At 41.8% G+C, this 17,546-nt stretch overlaps 1 protein-coding gene across 4 annotated transcripts; it reads left to right on the top strand.

Annotated features, from left to right (window-relative positions):
- Nucleotides 1-84: 84 nt before the first annotated feature.
- UBLCP1 (ubiquitin like domain containing CTD phosphatase 1) lies at nucleotides 85-17,293 on the top strand. 4 transcript variants are annotated; one of them, XM_038149846.1, is made up of 11 exons: nucleotides 85-4,558; nucleotides 6,768-6,958; nucleotides 7,781-7,872; nucleotides 8,284-8,369; nucleotides 8,458-8,573; nucleotides 9,634-9,732; nucleotides 10,675-10,712; nucleotides 12,829-12,927; nucleotides 13,372-13,488; nucleotides 14,797-14,924; nucleotides 16,270-17,293. In XM_038149846.1, the coding sequence occupies exons 2-11, from the start codon at nucleotides 6,805-6,807 to the stop codon at nucleotides 16,295-16,297; spliced, it is 957 nt and encodes a 318-aa protein (XP_038005774.1). In that variant the 5' UTR covers nucleotides 85-4,558; nucleotides 6,768-6,804; the 3' UTR covers nucleotides 16,298-17,293. The 4 variants fall into 4 exon arrangements, with proteins under 4 accessions (XP_038005774.1, XP_038005773.1, XP_038005775.1 ...); XM_038149845.1 differs by having other exon boundaries at nucleotides 4,432-4,558; nucleotides 6,765-6,958; XM_038149847.1 differs by having other exon boundaries at nucleotides 4,450-4,500; nucleotides 6,765-6,958.
- The last annotated feature ends 253 nt before the right edge of the window (nucleotides 17,294-17,546 follow it).

A 17,546-nucleotide genomic window follows, 5' to 3' on the forward strand; every position in this document is an offset into this window, starting at 1 on the left:
AGGTGGACAATAACATAGGCAGTTTTATTTGAAGCTTTTTATAAACCATTGTTTCAAAAAATATTCATACATACATATGCAAAAGCAAAGGAATGTCTTAATGAGTAGGTTATTGGACAAAAAGTTAACCAGTGCAAAAATTAAGATTGCCTGTGAAAGCTAATTTGGGACCTCATGTATAATACTGGTGGCAGCCAGTCCCCAAAGCCTTTGTGTTCCCTTCTTGAAATTTTATCCCATTCACTAAACAGGAATAAATATACTTTAATAAAGTTTAATTCCTGCAGAAACCCATACCCAGAAAGAGAACTTGGAAGCATTACTGGGCAATGGCAAGAGAGTCAGTACATCTATCTCTGATTTAACTACTCTCACCCTGGAATCCCATCTCAAAAATTCCTGGTTTTCACTATCTGTGACCCTTTTCCTAAATTTCTCACCATCACTTAGCATCTCATCATCTCCTAACTTTTCCTCTCATTCCTGCTGCTTTTCAGAGCAGAATTCAGCTGGTTTCTCAATTTCCTATTTGTTTTTACTCTTTTCAGGAAGCCATTCCTGCAGTATCACTGATCATTAAATCTCTCCTTTGATTACATGTATCTTTACCCCTCTCATAATGCTGGACAATGCTGACTCCAAACACATCAACAGCTGCTGCGATTTTCAACATACCTAAAGAAAAGCCAGAGCAATCTCTGTGTTGGGAAGCTGGAGAGCTGTGTGGTGATGTAAGGAAAGGGATGAATCAGGTTTTGTTCAGTAACAAAAGCATCACAGTTCTTTCCCAAGATCCCTTGCCAGTGGGGCATAATCTAGAATACAAAGAATCGAAGTAAATAAAATAAAAATCATTGGGCTGAATAGTGGCAGAAGAATAACAGTTGCATTCAGGAGGTGGAAAATCATATGCTGCAAGGGAACAAGCCTCTGGTATTTGTATCATCTCGCAGTGCCAGCATTCACTAAATAATCCTGGAAAAGCTCCTGTAAGGAAACTACATAAATAATATTCTAACTTCCCCTTTACTGATAAAGCAGCTGAGACAAAGACTCTATTAGTAATAACCTGAAAATGTGCTTCACTTCAAACTGGAGACATTTCCGAGTCTCCAACCGAGCTGGCAGCTCCTGAAGCATCACTGAACTCTGGGAATGCGGCGCTCGGAGTTGTGCCCGGAGTGGCAGTGACTCAGAATCACAGGGAGCCCTCAAATGCTGCATTTCTGGGGCACAGGGATGGCAGTGCCCAGCACACCCCCTGCCTGCTCCGCTGCAGGCACCGGTGACCAGCAAGGCAGGAGGCTGCAAACACTTGGATGGTATCAGGCTTGCAGAGTTTGACATTCTCAGACATCAGTGCCTTTACCACCTGCTCAGAACAAATTGTAAACCCGAGAAAGGGGACTAGGAAAAAGCCATAAAGTATCGTAGGATATCATAAAAAGAGGCTTTAAGGGAAAAGCAAAAAGCGTAACACAGAGTAAGAATAAAATACACTGGTACCAAAATGTATTTTAAGGATTATTCTATTCTTAGTGGAGAATATGGGCTCCGCTCTAGATTTTTTCCAAACATGGGTTCAGTTTAGAAGTGGCGCAGAAAGGCTGGTGCATATTCGAGTTTTCTGAACCAAAAATAAATTTGGAAAACAGAACAAATTAAGGTCCTGTAATCTGTGCTGTTGGCCCCTTCATAGTCTGCAGACCATTAACATCAGCACTAACTCTCCCCCATTAAAGTCACTGAATAAACAAGTATTTAGCACCTCTCAGCCCTGCAATGCCATCACCTTTTGTTTTCCAACTCCTTCTTATCACAGAGATGTGATCTAATCCCTTAATTCTCAAAGCAACCTTTTGAGGTTTCCACAGTTTTCAGCTTTAAATGATGATTTCAAAGGACTCTTACCCAGCATCTCCCAGAGCTGCTAGTGGGAATTTTGCTCTCTTATATGGAGCATGAACAGCAATTTAGGAGATGAGCTCCTGGGCTTCAGTACTTATGCACAGGAGCATATTGCACAAAAGGATCAGAAATGCGTGATGTGAACACGGGGCACGGGAAGGGAGCCAGCAGGCATCAATCTGACATGCAGCCACTTCTTTTATTTCACCCCGGAGCATCCCGGGATGTAGCAGTGCACATCAAGGTGAAAGGGAACGTGCATTTGCTTTCAAATTTTCCCACTGCTCTTCCTTCCTCCTTGCCCTGCTAATTTACCACAGTGCAAACCCAGAGAGCCCCACCATGAAACACCTTCCTCAGTATAAAGATCGTGTTGTTTGGACTTTGAATTGTAATTACATGGTTTTAGTCAAATTACCACTTTGCATTTAGTAACATTAGGATTGAGCACCACCATGTGTTTCACAGCTAAATAAAATGATGTATTTATCTGCACCACGTGAATCTTGTCAAGATCAGAGAACCTTCTAAGGATACCAAAACATCAGACCAGAAAGTAAATATGCATTTATATCACTCCTCAAACAAAAAACGAAACCAAACCCAAAATCCTACTGCCTCCTTTTCAAGAGAGCTTCCTAAAGGCCAACCAGAAAAGAAAAAAAAAACATTTTTAACAAAATGGCAAATACAGAGGTGATTCACACTGGATGTCATCTTTGTAGGCTGAATTTTAAGCAGGCCTGGAGGGTGCATATTTTCATGACAGGGTGTGACTTTAATTACCAGTTGCAGCTTTGGAAGCTTTCCAGCACTATTGTAACATGCTGCCTCGGTGCAGAGGACGACCGTGTGTCATTCAAGCAAAAAGCAAACCCTTGGTGACTGGGATACAAGCAGAGTGACTGGTTTTACGTGGATTTAGGTGCAGCCAGAAACTAAACTGGACAAGAACAGTCCTTACAATGGTCTCCCATTTGTAGCACTCTTCTAGAAACCAAAGTAGTGTTTTTACATAAAACTTGAATACAGAACAAACTTGAACTACATATCCAGGCAGGAAATATGTTAAATTAATGTCCTCTTAGGAAAGAGATCAGGCTTCTACACAGGTTTTACTTATACTGCCCTTCTCCACTGAGATGCCCTTACAGCAGGAATGGCTCTTCCAGGTTGCAGCAGCCACTCTGAAGAAACTTCTACTCACTGTATAGTTGTTTACCTCTGCTCTTTTGTTCCCCTCCGTACTTATTACCAAGTTAAACAGAGAAAAATTATCTAACCTCTCAACACTGCAAGACATAAGGTAATGGAGGACTGAAACCTTCACTTCCTTCCTCAAATTTAACACCACCTCTACTGACACCAAGCTGAACCAGTCTCTGTCACCTCCACGTGATTTCAAATAAGAAACCACCCTTTCCCACAGAATAATGTTCTTCCCTTTAAACTATTTCTGCAAAGCAGAGCGAAAGAGGTCATTTTGTGGCAAAGTCTATTTTTTTCCTTCTACATCTGTTGCCTAATCACAGAACCACTGCAGCTGAAGGCAGTTCCCAAAAATCCCAACAGGAGTCTAGAAGTGTCAACAGACACCACAATGTGTCTGTAAAGAGTTAGCTTTAGGAGCAAAGAGAGTTTAGAGTCACATAATCACAGAATGGTTTGGGTTGGAAAGGACCTTAAGAGTAATTTCTTTCCAAACCCCCAGCTGTGGGAAGACACCTTCCCCTGGACCAGGCTGCTCAGAGCTCCATCCAACCTAGCCCTGGACACTCCCAGGGATGGGACAGACACAGCTTCTCTGGAAAACCTGTTCCAGGGCCTCACCACCCTCACACAAAAGAACTTCTTGCTAATATCCAATCTAAACCCACGCTCTTTCACTCTGAAACCAATCCCCCTTATCCTGTCACTCCAGGCCACTGTAAAGAGTCTCTCTCTCCAGCTTTCTTGTCATCTCCCTTCAGATACTGGAAGGCTGCAATTAGGTGGCCCTGAAACCTTCCCTTCTCCAGGCTAACAATCCCAACTCGCCCAGCCTTTCCTCCCTGCAGAGCTGCTCCATCCCTCCGATCATCCTGGCGCCTCCTCTGCACTGGCTCCAGCAGCTCCACGTCCTGTCCGTGCCGGGACCCAGAACTGGAGGCAGCTCTGCGGGGTCCCAGGCGCGATCCCTGGGCACAGAACAATACGAGTAAACAAAAGGAAACAGAGAATAAACTCCTTTCACAGCTGGCAGTGTAAGACACACTCATGCCAGCAGCTGCCCGGTGCAAGTCGCCTCTCCGGCCTCCCGGGGGCCGCGGCGGGGTTCGGCCTCAGGCCGGCGCTGAGGGGGCGAGGGCTCGTCGGTGCCGCGGCGTTCCCTCCCGGTCTGCTGCGCGACCCCGCCGGGAGCAGCCCCGCGGAGCTGCCGTTTCCCCGCCCGGGGCCCGACCCGCAGCATCGCCCGGCGCGGCCCGGGCCCCGCTCGGGGCCGGCCGTTCCCCGGGCCCGGTCCCGCGCACATCCGGGCGCCTCCCGCTTCCGCCGCGCGCAGTTCCGCTTCCTGCGCGGCGGAGCCGGGACGGAGCCGGTCCCGCGGCCGGGGTGAGCGCCCGCTCCGCGCTGCCAGGGCGGGGGCGGATCGGCGGCCCCGCACAGCCCGGTGGGTGCGGCGGGGGCCGGGGGGAGGCCGGGCCGGGGGGCGGCCGGGCGGGTGTCGCGGCCGGGCCGGTGCCCCCGCGGGGTGGGAGCGGCTCCGCAGCCGCCGCAGCCCCGAGCGGGCGCTCCCGGCCGGGCCGTGCCGCTGCCGGGGCAGCCTCGGCGGGGCAGGAGAGCCCCGCTGACACCGAGCCCCAGTCCCCGTCCCGCAGCTGTCGCGGTGCTGCGGGAAGCGCGGCCCTCAGCGCTCCGCGGGCACTTGGGGTGCTTTAGGGGGTTGGGGTTTATGCTGCTTACAGAACTCAAAGATGTGGATGCCTGTGTTCGGAATAGTCCCAGGAAAGTGGTGTAGTGCTGCAATGTAACAGCGGAACTGGAACGCTTTCTCTGACCCGTGGCTTTCCAGCCCATCGGGTCTTGGTGGCCTGTAAAGGCTTTGAAGATGAAACTAACCAAACTAACCAAAGGAAGCAAAATTAGCTTCGGTTCTGCATAGCACCCAGCCCCGATGGTGGAACCCTTGGAAATCCCTGTGTCTTTTTCTGCTCCCAAGCCATTTTCCCATTTTCCTTGATTCGGACCCCTGAGTGTTTTGGCAGGGAATAAAAATGTCTTTTTTCCTTGTTTTCCTATTGTCGTGACAGAGCTATAGATGTGTAGGGATTGAGGGTTGGTCAGGTGCTCAGCTGTGGAAGGATGATCTTTTCAGTTTAGTGCTGGACAGACACTGCAGAAGTTTTCTTGCAGTTCTTGCCCTGTGACAGCGTGTCCTTGCAGAATGATTTGAGCTGAAGGAAACAGACAATAAACTCTCCTTTCTGACTTAGTCTAAGGATTATGGATAGGAATAATTCATGATAATGACAGTGTGTATCAACAGTGCTCTACACCATACAGCCTTAGCCTCAGTGGAATTTCTTAGTGCTTCTTTGACAATTTTTGGGAAAAAATAAATTAATTTCCCAGTGATACAAGTTTTCCTCTTCAATTTGTTTTCAGGGCTCTTAGAGGCAATAGTGTGGAGGTGAGATTTGTAGCGTCCTTAGCAAGGAGGTTGTACCTAGACTAATTCTCATCTGCTCTGAGCTTGGTGGCTGTGCCTGAGCAATTACAGGTTTGTTCCCCATAGCCCTTACTGTGTAAAAGAGATGTTTTTTTCCTGAGTGCGGGTCATCTCTGAGAATACAAAGGCAGAGAGGAAGAAGGATCAGAGTTTTGGCTTCTGAGATTTTTTAGAATTGCTAGACATGCATTTCTTGAAGGTTGGTAACCCTAGATTTTTTTCACAGATCTGCTCTCTTTTTGAATATCAGTCATTTGAGGACAATTTCACCATCAGTGGTGCAGAGGCCTTCTCTGCATCTCCTGACTGTCTGTAGCAGCCTTTTCATACCTTTCTATCTCCTTGATTCTATTTCTAAGCCCTAACAGGGGAAAAAACATGTTCTTCCTTTGGCATTAAGCTAAAAATCTTGTTTTTCTGCTGTGTTTAATGTAGGACTAAACTGTTAAATACAATTTGTATAAACGATGCTGTGTAAATTAAAGATAGTATAATTATGGTTATTTTGTCAGCGCTGCAATGAAAGTGCAGTTCTCTGGATGTAATTGCATTGTGTGGGTGTGTGTTTTGGCTTTGTTTTCAAATTCCTGCTTTGATATTGCTACAGTGAGATGTGACCTGGGGTGTGCATTACTGCAGGTATTGCACAGTGGAAGGGTTTAGAGAAATCCAGCGCCAAAAATGGACTGTTGGGCTCAGGACTATTTTTATGGGCTTATATATGCTAGGGATTTGGTATTTGCTGTTGTGTTATTACGTCTGTAAAGGCACCCATGGCTGCTTTGGTTGCATAAGTGTTGCAGAGGACATTTCTGAGCTTTGCAATGGCTTTTGTGGTGCTGCAGTGCTGTGCTCGAGTGTGCAGTGCACAGGCTGTACCTGCACAGAACACCCAGCAGATGTGAATGTGACATTGCTGAAAACATCAAAGTGGAACTCAGAGCCCCACTTTTAACACTGTTCTTTCTCCCTTTGTTTCAGCACTTTCTCAACACATATATCATCTGCTCAGGGGAAACAAACAGCTCTTTGATGTCCAATAGAATAAAGAATCAAGAATGCTTTAAGTAGATGTTGTGGTTTGTCTTGTGGAAAGAGTAGTTCTCCTCTTTCTTCTTTACATGATCTTTGTGTTTCCCTCCTGCAGCAGATTTTTCAGACAGTAACACTGAACATATGCTTCAAGGATGTCTCTCTCTCTCATAATAAAATGGGGTGGACAGGAGTACACAATAACCTCGCTGTCAGAAGAAGACACAGTGCTGGACCTGAAACAGTCTCTGAAGGGCCTCACTGGAGTGTTACCAGAGCGTCAGAAACTGCTTGGGCTTAAAATGAAGGGTAACTCTCCTTATTTACTGCTTGTTGGGGATGTGCCTGAGGTGTTTAAGGACAAACATCCCCTAGTCCTGGGCAGGATGTGTCCACTAACACTTCCCAGTTGTAGCTCTGGAATGAACATGAGCACATACACTTCCTACAGAACTGGATATTGTTTATTATTAATAAATCTGTCTGGCCATTTTTTAGTGGTTCACACTGCCCTGTCCTAGTGAGGAGGAGAATTGGAGGGAAAAAAGTAAACCTCATGGGTTGAGATAAGAAGAGTTCAGTGACTGAGAGATAATAAAATATAATACCAATTATTATAATAATAGTAATGAAAAGAGGAGAAAGAGGCATAAAACCCAAGAGAAACCAGTGCCACGGTGCAGCTGCTCACCACCCACTGACCAATGCCCATGCAGTCCCTGAGCAGCAGTCAGTGTCTGCCAGCCAATCCCCCCTGTTTATACTCTGGGCATGAGGTTCTGTGCTGTGCAATATCCCTTTGCCCAGTTCCCCCAGCTCCCTGTGCACCTGCTCCCTGTCAGGGCACAGGAAACTGAGAAGTCCTTGATTTGAGCAAGCACTGCTTGGCACCAGCTAAACCATTGGTGTGCCACCAACATTATTCTCATATTCAACTCAAAACAGAGCACTGCACCAGTTACCAAGAAGAAAATCAACTCAATCCAGCCAAAACCACTGTATGTGGAAGATTATGATAACACAGCTGGGCATAGATGGTATTTACAGGGAGCTTATTTCAATTACACATGGAGTGTATTGACATTTTTCTAAAATCTCTAGCTGAATTGAAAAAAAAAATCTGCATTACAGGCAAACCTGCAGATGATGATGTTAAGCTTGGAGCCCTCAAGTTGAAACCAAATACTAAGATAATGATGATGGGCACCCGTGAAGAGAGTTTGGTAAATAATTTTCTTGTTTGTTTACTAGCTTAAACAGGAAAAGATGCTTAGTGTCTCCTAATTGTGATTTTAAATTTTAACTATTCCAGTCATTTTAAAAAATGATAGTACAATAGATTTCTGTTGGCATTTTTTTATGTAAGATAAACTTTGCCGCAGAGCTCTCAGAGCAATGCACTCATGAAACTCCTGTGGTGTTCTGCACTTGAAGTACAAACCTATAACTGTGATACTCACTGACTTTTTAAATCTCATCGTCAGTATACTTCAGTAATTCTTTCCACTGGTAAAGTGAAACAATTTTGGTTAAACAGTATTCCTGCCTTGCAATGTGCAGTGACAGTAACTTGATATCCCTTGTTATTTTCCTTCTCTGATCCTTGTTATCCTTTATTATTTTTATTCCTCTAGGAAGATGTCCTTGGGCCGCCTCCAGATAATGATGATGTGGTCAATGACTTTGATATTGAAGAGGAAGTTGTGGAAGTAGAAAATAGGTTAGGAGTTCAAGCTGTTAAAACAGTTTGTTGTTGACTGTAGAGCATACATTTTAATTAACTGTGACTTTTTGCACTGTTACATCAGGGAAGAAAATCTACTAAAAATTTCCCGTAGAGTTAAAGAATACAAAGTGGAAATTCTGAATCCTCCTAGAGAAGGAAAAAAACTGCTGGTGCTAGATGTTGATTATACACTATTTGGTGAGTTTTTATGCAATTTATGTTTTTTGCTTGTTTAAGAGCTCGATTTATTTGCCAGATCAGCTTTCTTGATTTTTGCTTTGCTGTGTTGTACAACATAACTTCTGCTTTGTTTGATTTTATGGTCTTCTGCTCACATTTTAAAAAGCATTTTAAAATGTTGCATGTTGTTGATTTTAGTGCAGCAACTATTTAATTGCTGCAAAAAGACATAAACAAGCAGCAGTTTAGTCTTTTGTCCTGATAGTCTTTCCCTTGACAGTTTGTATCTCGACCAGCAGCAGGGCAAGATATTGTAAAATAACGATCCCATTCTGCACCTGATTGGCTCCACTTTGGGGGGGGTGTGGGAGAACAGCTTCAAATTTTATTTACATATCATTACTAAACATTCACAAAAACACGTCTTTCATGAAAATTCTGTCAAGCTGGTTTTTTTTGAAAGCCAGAATTTTCCTTCTGACTTAACTTTCTGGTGTGTAGGCGTGCCATGGCAGCATGACTGTGAGCAGTAAATAATACCTTCATTTTCCTTAGCTTTCCTTTTTGATGACGTTTCTTTCCAATCTGACATCAAAATTCAACCTATTTCCAAGTTTAAACTTTTTATTGAGAGGTCTTCTGCTGCCAGATTTTGCAGCAGTTTTGGAATTGGAGCAGGAATGTTTGCATCTCTGAAATGAGCTTGATATATGTTCACACAATTAACTGGACTAAGTTTGAAAAAATCTGTTTCATATCTGGCCAGTTACTAATTTGCTAAGTGCACAGATGATTTTCCCTGACTCTTCAAAGATATTCATACTCAAAGATCTCTTGATTTAATTATTGCTAAGCCCTCAAGTAGCTGTGAGACCAACAGGTAAAATATTCCCTCTGCTTTGTCTTTCCACCTTTAAAATGGGAATGGGAGTTTGATATCAAATCATTCATGACCTTGAAGTGCTTCAGTGCTCCCTTCATGAAACTCTTTGAGTCTCGGGATAGAAAGGAAAATCAGACTGGACTTTAATAAGTAGTACTTTAATACTGAATTGCTTATCTGTTATATTCTGTTTAGACCACAGGTCATGTGCTGAAACTGGGGTGGAGCTGATGAGGCCATACCTTCATGAATTCCTGACTTCTGCATATGAGGACTATGATATTGTCATTTGGTGTAAGTATTATACTCTGTGCCTAAGAATTTATTGTAAATTGTCATCCAGAGCAGAGACTCCAGGTGGGAGGTTTTTATATTCCTTTTTAGTGTGAGTCACAAGATCTAAAATGATACAGAAACGTTTGGCTGTAATTTGCACAACTGCTAGAGATATTTTAGAAAAATACCAATTCTTATGTGAACGAGCCCCACATACTGCTCACGAGAATGGGTCTGGTCACAGGATAAAGCTCAGCATCACTTCACTGACTGTTACTTTGTACAAAGAAACAGAACTGTATAATCAACATTAGAACACTGTTTGATAGTGATTTTACAAATAATCTCAATGGAGACAACACACAGTGAACTGCCAAACAACCCAGCCTCTCCTGTCTGCAGGGGTGGTTGCTTGATTCTTTGCCTTTTCATTCTAGTTCACTTCCTGTCCAAGAGCTGGAGAACAGACTTTAGCCAGTGCAGGGTTCAGACCATATTAAAATTGTGTTACAAAATTCCATTTTTGTAGTCTTGAACAATGTTTCTCCTTATTCTTAGATCAGGCAGTTTGATACTTTGTCCTTTCCAGTTTTTATGTATTCCTGTCATTGCTTCCAGGAGGAAACCCTGCACAGGCAGTGAGGTTCCTCAGTCCAGGTGTATCCATGGTCTTACAGGCTGTGGTTCAGTAACAGCTGATCTAGAAAATGGTTTCAATATTTGTAGTGCTTCATCTAGTTGTTCATTTGAAAAGTAAGCTTTTCCAAACAAAAATAGACTTCCCTGATAAAAGACTTTCTTTAAGGCCCTAAAGGCTGCAACAGAAGTGGATCTTTCTAAAAATAAATTTTGTGTAAAAATTTGACATATTAAGCGAACAAGTTCTTAGGTTGTTTTTTTTTTGTCTGCCTATGACTTATTTTGATAAGTATTCTTTCTGTTTTCTCCCTTTTGTTTCAGCTGCTACTAATATGAAGTGGATTGAAGCCAAAATGAAAGTAAGTTGCTCTGAAAACATGTGATTTGTTTCTGGTCTGGGTAACCCTTCATGCAGTTGTGTTCATGCTCAGCAGTGTAGAGCAGGTTAGAAACAGGGGAGGTTGTGTGAATCATAACCTGAGCTGTTTCAATTTCCATAGTCACTTGAAATTATCTTTATCACAAATCTAGATTAAATCTAATTTTAGAATTCCACACAAACTATCAGCAGTGGGTGCTAAATTTAGCAGAACTAAACACAAGTCAGTACCTGCTGAAACTTGGATTCGTCACGCAGCCCTGCACAGTTGCTTTCATCTTACCTCTAATTATAGAGCTCCAGTCTTTAAATGTGATTTTTTTAAAGGAACAGACAGATGTGACATGCTGGAGTAGGTTATCAAGAGGAAACTCTTTTCATATTTATCTTTACTTCTTGCAGCTGGGGTTTCTGTTGCTTCCTCTGCCTTATTAGACATCCCATAAGAGCTCTTTCACTTTCTGGTTTCTTCCCTACTGGAATCAGGCAGGAAGCCAGTTTTGAACAGCTGACCTCATGGTAAACATATTTACAGTCAGGCTTAGCTGTAAATCTAATGAGCTTACTAAGAACTGCTGTGTGTTTGGTTGGTGGGTTAGGGGTTTTTTATGTTTATAAATCAAAAGTTATTTCCATTCCAAATGTCCTTTCCAAATTTAAGCTTTTACTATGCACTATTTTTTCAGGTTTTCACAGAGCAAAACACATTTTTCCACTGTTCTCTTCCCCAAAATAATTAATTGCCACTATATTTTCTAAACAAAAATGCCTCTTAGAAATGAGAATCTTTAGTTAGAGCTATGAAGTGGAGTTAGTGCAAGTAAAATCAGTGCTGAGCCTCGCAAACATTGCATTCTTGTGTCATATATTTATATTGTGTTGTCACAGTAGTGCTAGGACTCAATCTTGTGAAAAACCTTTGTTCAAAACTGGGCTCTTTCCCCTGCAACTGGTCACCTTTCTGCACTTCCAGGTTGCTTTTCCAGCCCTCCTCCTGGACCCTGATCCATTGAGATTTCTGCCACTAGATGCCACTTTCTGTTTCTCCTTAAACTGATGGCACCAGGGCTGCTTCCCTCCCAGAGTTTCACTTTTGGTCAGGGAGCTGTGATTCCAGCAATAGTTGGCATTAAAGTTTCTGGTTTAAAGTACAAAGCAGGAACAGCATTTAAAAGAAGGGATTATCAGACAAGCAAATTTAATCTCTCAGTTACCACCCTTTTATGCCTGAAATTCAAATATTCTAGAGCAGCTGGTTCTGTCAGTGTAACAGGATGCTGACCCGGGTAGGTAGAGCATTTCATTTGCAAGATTGCATTTTGAAATAAAAGCAAATCAGGTAAGTGTGGCTGGATAGTTGCAAGAGAGCTGCTGCAGTGGGGATTTTCTCCCTGTTACACAAGTTTGCATATTGCTGCTGTTTCACACACCAGAAATTGTCAGCAATATCTGTGTTGTACCATGTCAGCAGATTTTACTGGTACTTTTCAGCTTTGGAAAGGATTTGAAATGGAAATGATGCTCCCTCATCTAGTCTTAATTTTTTTATTTCTAAAAAGTTGTGGTTTTTTTCTTAGAGTATTTCAGGAGTTAGCAAATCTTCAAAGTGCAAATTGACACTAACACTGGTTATCTTGGACATGTGCAGGAGGGAGCAGTGACAGTGAGATGTTCCTAGGTATTCCATCTTGGATTAGGCTGTGATTTGTGCAAATCACTGTGAGGAACAAAGAGCAGCCAGAACACAATTCCTGTAAAGTTTAGTTGAGGTGTGGAGAACTTGTGAGGGGTTGTGCATGAAGGTATGAGCAAAACCTCTCTGTATTTTGCCTTCTCTGCAAAGTTGCTTTGATTTTCTGCCAGCATCAGCTGTTAAGTTCCTGATACGAAACACTAAAAATAAATCCCTGTGTGCACTTTTATGATCCTCATTATGTAACAAATGCAAATTTCCCCAGGTATCTATTTTTAGTGTGTCTCTGGTAAACCTCCACAGCTCACCCCGTCACAAACAATGTACTATAATTGTGGTTCCAGTTGTTGAGCAGTAAAACTGTCATAATTAGAAGCTTTAATCATAAATCTTTGTGATGCAGGAGCTTGGGGTGAGTACCAATGCAAACTACAAGATCACTTTCATGCTGGACAGTGCTGCCATGATAACAGTGCACACTCCTCGCAGAGGCCTAATAGATGTAAGTACCAATTTTCATCCTAATCTTTTTCTACATTCAGCTGGCACTTTATCACACCCTTTTAAAATACTCAAAAGAAGAAGTTATTTGGGAGTTTTCATGCAATAAAACTGCAAGAATCTTGGAACCACAGATTTTTTCCCTACTGAAAGTCAGAATTAATGTTTTGAGTGGTATCTTTAGATGTCACAGCTTTCAAATCAAACAGTAGGTAACTGTTGCAAGAAGACTTAGTACCAACAGAAGGGTTTTCCTTAGTGTGGGGGGTATTTATTTATATTATTTCACATCTTCCTTTGCTAAAGCCAAACTACCTGCTAATGGTAAAGCAAAGGAATACAAGTGTTCATTCAAGTTAGGACTCAGGTTCCTATAGATGGCATTTTCATCTCCTGCACGCGATCTGATTTACCTCAGATACTTTGTATTGTGTTGTGTTTGTAGGTGAAGCCTCTTGGTGTTATCTGGGGAAAGTTTTCAGAATATTACAGCAAAAAAAATACTATTATGTTTGATGATATTGGCCGAAACTTCCTGATGAACCCACAGAATGGACTCAAGGTAATGGAAACTGAAATTTTCATTTACTGCTACTCTTTCTTGATCCTTCAAGTAGTACTTTCTCCTACTTCTTTGCTGTAGCATAAAGAAAGACTATTCTTAACTAGCAAAGATGCATGTTTTGATTAAACCTGTTAATTCACAGTGCCATTTGTCTGGCTTAGTATTTCTCTGATAGTAGTATTAAATAAACCTCATGTCACTATAAAGTGAGTGTTTCAGAGATTACCAAAATCAATGAAATTGTTATTTCTGCCTAAGTTATACCTGCAAGCTGTAATCAAGCTGGGCATTGCTGACAGGCACCATTCAAAATGTGATGTTCAGTCTCCAGAGTGGTCATATTCAAAATAAGTCAAACAACAAAGGGCTGTACTTCATGGTAGTGTGACAGGATAATCACAAGTATTCTATATGAGAAATAATTAGTACCTTGAGCCATTTTGACTATAGAACAGCAAATACTTCATTTTATACAACTGTCAACCAGTGTGTGCTCTGTTATTACTGCTGGTTCTGAATAAGAATGCAGCTTAAATTTCTACATACATGTCATGGTAGAGCAGTGTTGTACTATAAATCACTCTAAAAAAGAGAAAGATGTTTTCAAATGCAGAAGTTCAAGATGGTATCTCTTTGAAAGTATCCACAATGTGAAGAGGAGGGCACTTGATGAGATCTAGCAAGATTGTCTTAACTGGAAGGAGAATCAGGAATAGCAAAGATCTTCCTGGGAGGGGATTATCCAGAGGTCCCTCTAGCTCAGATTGGAAAAATGTTTGTCAAAGTGTTGTTAACAGCTGCAGACAAGAGCACTGAATCACTAAAACAAGGCCCAGGTATAATGTAGTCCAAGCCTTGCTTCTGATAGCTCTTTTCACAACAGCTCTGGTTGTAGTCAAAGGCTTTTTGCTGAAAAAAAACATTGGTTCCAATGGTACCACACAACTCACAATGCTGAGCTAAAAACCCCTCCTGCAGAAAGCTCTGTGAAATCAATTAGAAAATGTGGCAGTCCATTCCAGATCATTTTATCAGTCTGTCTGGGAGGGGAAGGCTTGGAGAAGTGCAAGAGAAAAGATTTTTTTTCTGGTTGGTGCAAGATGAAAACCCCTCAGTCCAGTTTGCATGAACAGGACAAATTGGATCTGAGCTCTACTGGAAAAGGTTTTTTTTCCTCTTACCTGTGAAAAGTTATAACTTGTCATAGTACTGAAAATATGTTTTAGTCAGATGGTGATAGAGAATCTAAAGCATTTTTTCTTTCTGTGAGCAAATGCTTATACCCAGTTTCTCTCTTTTGTATAGATAAGGCCTTTTATGAAAGCACATTTAAATCGGGATAAAGACAAGGAGCTTCTAAAGCTCACCCAATACCTCAAAGAAATAGCAAAATTAGATGACTTTTTGGAGCTGAATCACAAACATTGGGAAAGGTAAGAAAAAAAGGCAAAGTTCTTGCTTCCTTCTCTCCCTGACCCCGGTGTTTTTGCTTGAGGTTATCTCTACAAACACCAGAAACAATGGAACTGATGAACTTTATAACTTACAGTTATAAAAGTCCTTTAGTTTGAGGAGAATTTTAATAGGGCTGTAGTGTTGGCACAGCTTCCCTAAAATGATTTTGACAGAATGCATCTGTGTTTTTCTACTTCTCCAATATTCAGCACTGCTGATTATGCATCCTAAAAGGAAAAGAATTTTGAAGGAGCATGGTCCCTGGAAACCTCTTTCTTTCCACCCCAGCAAAGTTAAACTGTGGGTTCAGTTTAAGGTTTCAGTTTCAGGATCCCAAATCCTTTTGTTTTAGGGCAACTTTTCTAGAAGCTCCTTGACAGCTTTGTGATGTTAGTGTAGTTCTCAGACACCAGCCAGGTTGGGTGGTATTGCAGGGTTCATCAGCTCCAAGTTACTGTCTTACAAACAAGAGTTTTCCAATTGCTCAGGGCACCAGTTAGCATTCTAATTCTTGATAGAAAATTATTAACTGAAGAACTTCGGCAAAATTGTTCTTGGTTTTATGCAACAGCCAGAGGCTTCAATGCATGTGAAGAAAAACTCTTGGAAAATCACTCCTTTGGTGTTTTAAAAATGGAGCCTTACAGACTTGATACAATTTTTCTTTTCTGAATAGAAGAGAAAGTGAAATGTTAAGCCTTAAAAGCAGTGAAATTCACTGGATATTTCACACTGTCAGCGAAATTGGTTGGATTCTTTCTGGTTGGAGTATTTGTAAAGCCTTTCTCACACCTGTGCCTTCTGCACAGGCAGATTGCTCCAGCTCTGGTGCTAAGAGAGCTGTGAGAACAGAATACAAGCAGTTCAGAGTCACTCATCTTCTCCAGAGAAGCTGCTGGAGGGCTGTTCTTTTCAGGTTATGCTGCATCAGTTCCTTACAGTCCTGAATTTACTTGAAGGAGTGCCATTACTAATGGGCCTTTTCATCTTAAAGGATATAAAAGCCACTTCTCCAATTGATGTAATTTTCCATCCTCTTAGAATGAAACAGGTTTCCATTTCCTTCCTCCCTTTTGTTTAAAAAGCCTGATAGAGTCTAACTTGAACATGGCTTTGAGTTACCGCAAGATAACCTATCGTGGAATTGAAAGATGTTGAAATTAAATAAAAATCATGAGTGGGATTGATTGCATTTCTAATTTTTGGTTATCAGTAGGATTGTTGGTGAGAAAAGAAAGCAGAGTCATACTTTGACTTTAAGATCTCAGCTATATTTGTTGCCACCTCTTACTTGGTGAAAAACTCTACTTCTGTTTCTTTCAGGTATCTTTCAAAGAAGCAAGGACAATAACACTAATAAAACTGTGTGGCACTGAATTGAAGGGAACATCACCAAGATCATTGGACTTTTCCTTGCTTTTGTGCTAGAGTATAATAGTGCTGGACACTGGACCCAATGCCAGAACGACTGCTAAACTTGGTCTTCCAGCTGGTTGGTTGTGGGTTTTTTAAAAGATCACAGCAATAAGCTCAAAGTGGGAGAAACAAGTCAGTTGCTTTTTCTTGCATTCAGTTCTGGTGTTACTTCTCAAAATACTTTTCCTCTCCTTTGCTGCTGAAGTATAACCATAACCATCAAAGACCAAAACCATTCTGAGACTAGAAAAAAAAAATATTTAGACCAAAAATGTTGATTAAAAAGCCAACCTTGGCAGTGTATGAATTGTATAAGTCCTCTATTCCCTCCATCTTTAGAAACAGTCTCCCTCTCCCATTCCAGTATTTAAGTCTATAAATTACAAGTTGTCTAAGTTTGGTATGTATTAGTATGTCAGTGTTTCTCTGTGCAAGACAGTAAGATGGGAAAGTACCACCTCTGTGGCCAGTTTACCCCAGTGTGTGAACTTGTACTATAAAGCAGTGTTTACTGGAAAACAAAAGATTGAAATTTGAGGGAGAGAAACCCACTGTTATTTGATGAGTGAAAAGCAGTCTGCCTGAAAAATCCCCGTATCTCAGATAAAGGGTTTAAACCTCAGATGGGAAAGTCACATTCCTAACAAAGCATGAACAAAACCCTTGTTCTCTTCTAGCTAAATCTTGTCAAAGTGCAAACACTGTGTTTAAATACAATATTCAGCCATACTGTTCTTAAAATATCATTTACTTGCGCTGCTTATGCCTGCACTATAGAAGTGTGATGTGACTGCTGTTTGGCATTTCCAACACTTGTGCATTATGCAGTTCATGGATTTGAAAGAAGACTGACCCTTTCAAATAAAAAATGGTATATATTGTTCTTAAGGAACTATAGCAGTTGTGTAAATAATAAATACCTTTTTTCATACTCTGTGTCCTGTGCTGCCTTCAGTATTTAGCTTGCATAACAGAGGAACCATCAATGATGTGAATTTGGGGGGGGATTGGAGGATTTGTTTGGATTCCAGAGACACTGGGTTTACATCAGGAGTTGAGTAGGAGCCTGGTTTGTGCCTCTGTGGATTAGGGATGTGGTGCAGCACCAGGCTGGCCAGGAAAGGAGCCCTGACAGCACATGTCAGGCTGTCAGGACAGCAGGCACAGATGAGCTGCTGGGACAA

Source organism: Motacilla alba, chromosome 13 (assembly GCF_015832195.1).
Source record: "Motacilla alba alba isolate MOTALB_02 chromosome 13, Motacilla_alba_V1.0_pri, whole genome shotgun sequence".
Lineage (NCBI taxonomy): Eukaryota > Metazoa > Chordata > Aves > Passeriformes > Motacillidae > Motacilla > Motacilla alba.

Bases quoted from the DNA above. Each gene is read 5' to 3' on its own strand.
- UBLCP1 (XM_038149846.1), top strand. From the start codon at position 6,805: ATGTCTCTCTCTCTCATAATAAAATGGGGTGGACAGGAGTACACAATA. The intron at 8,574-9,633 runs GTGAGTTTTTAT...TATTCTGTTTAG, and splicing joins TGTTGATTATACACTATTTG to ACCACAGGTCATGTGCTGAA. The intron at 9,733-10,674 runs GTAAGTATTATA...CTTTTGTTTCAG, and splicing joins CTATGATATTGTCATTTGGT to CTGCTACTAATATGAAGTGG.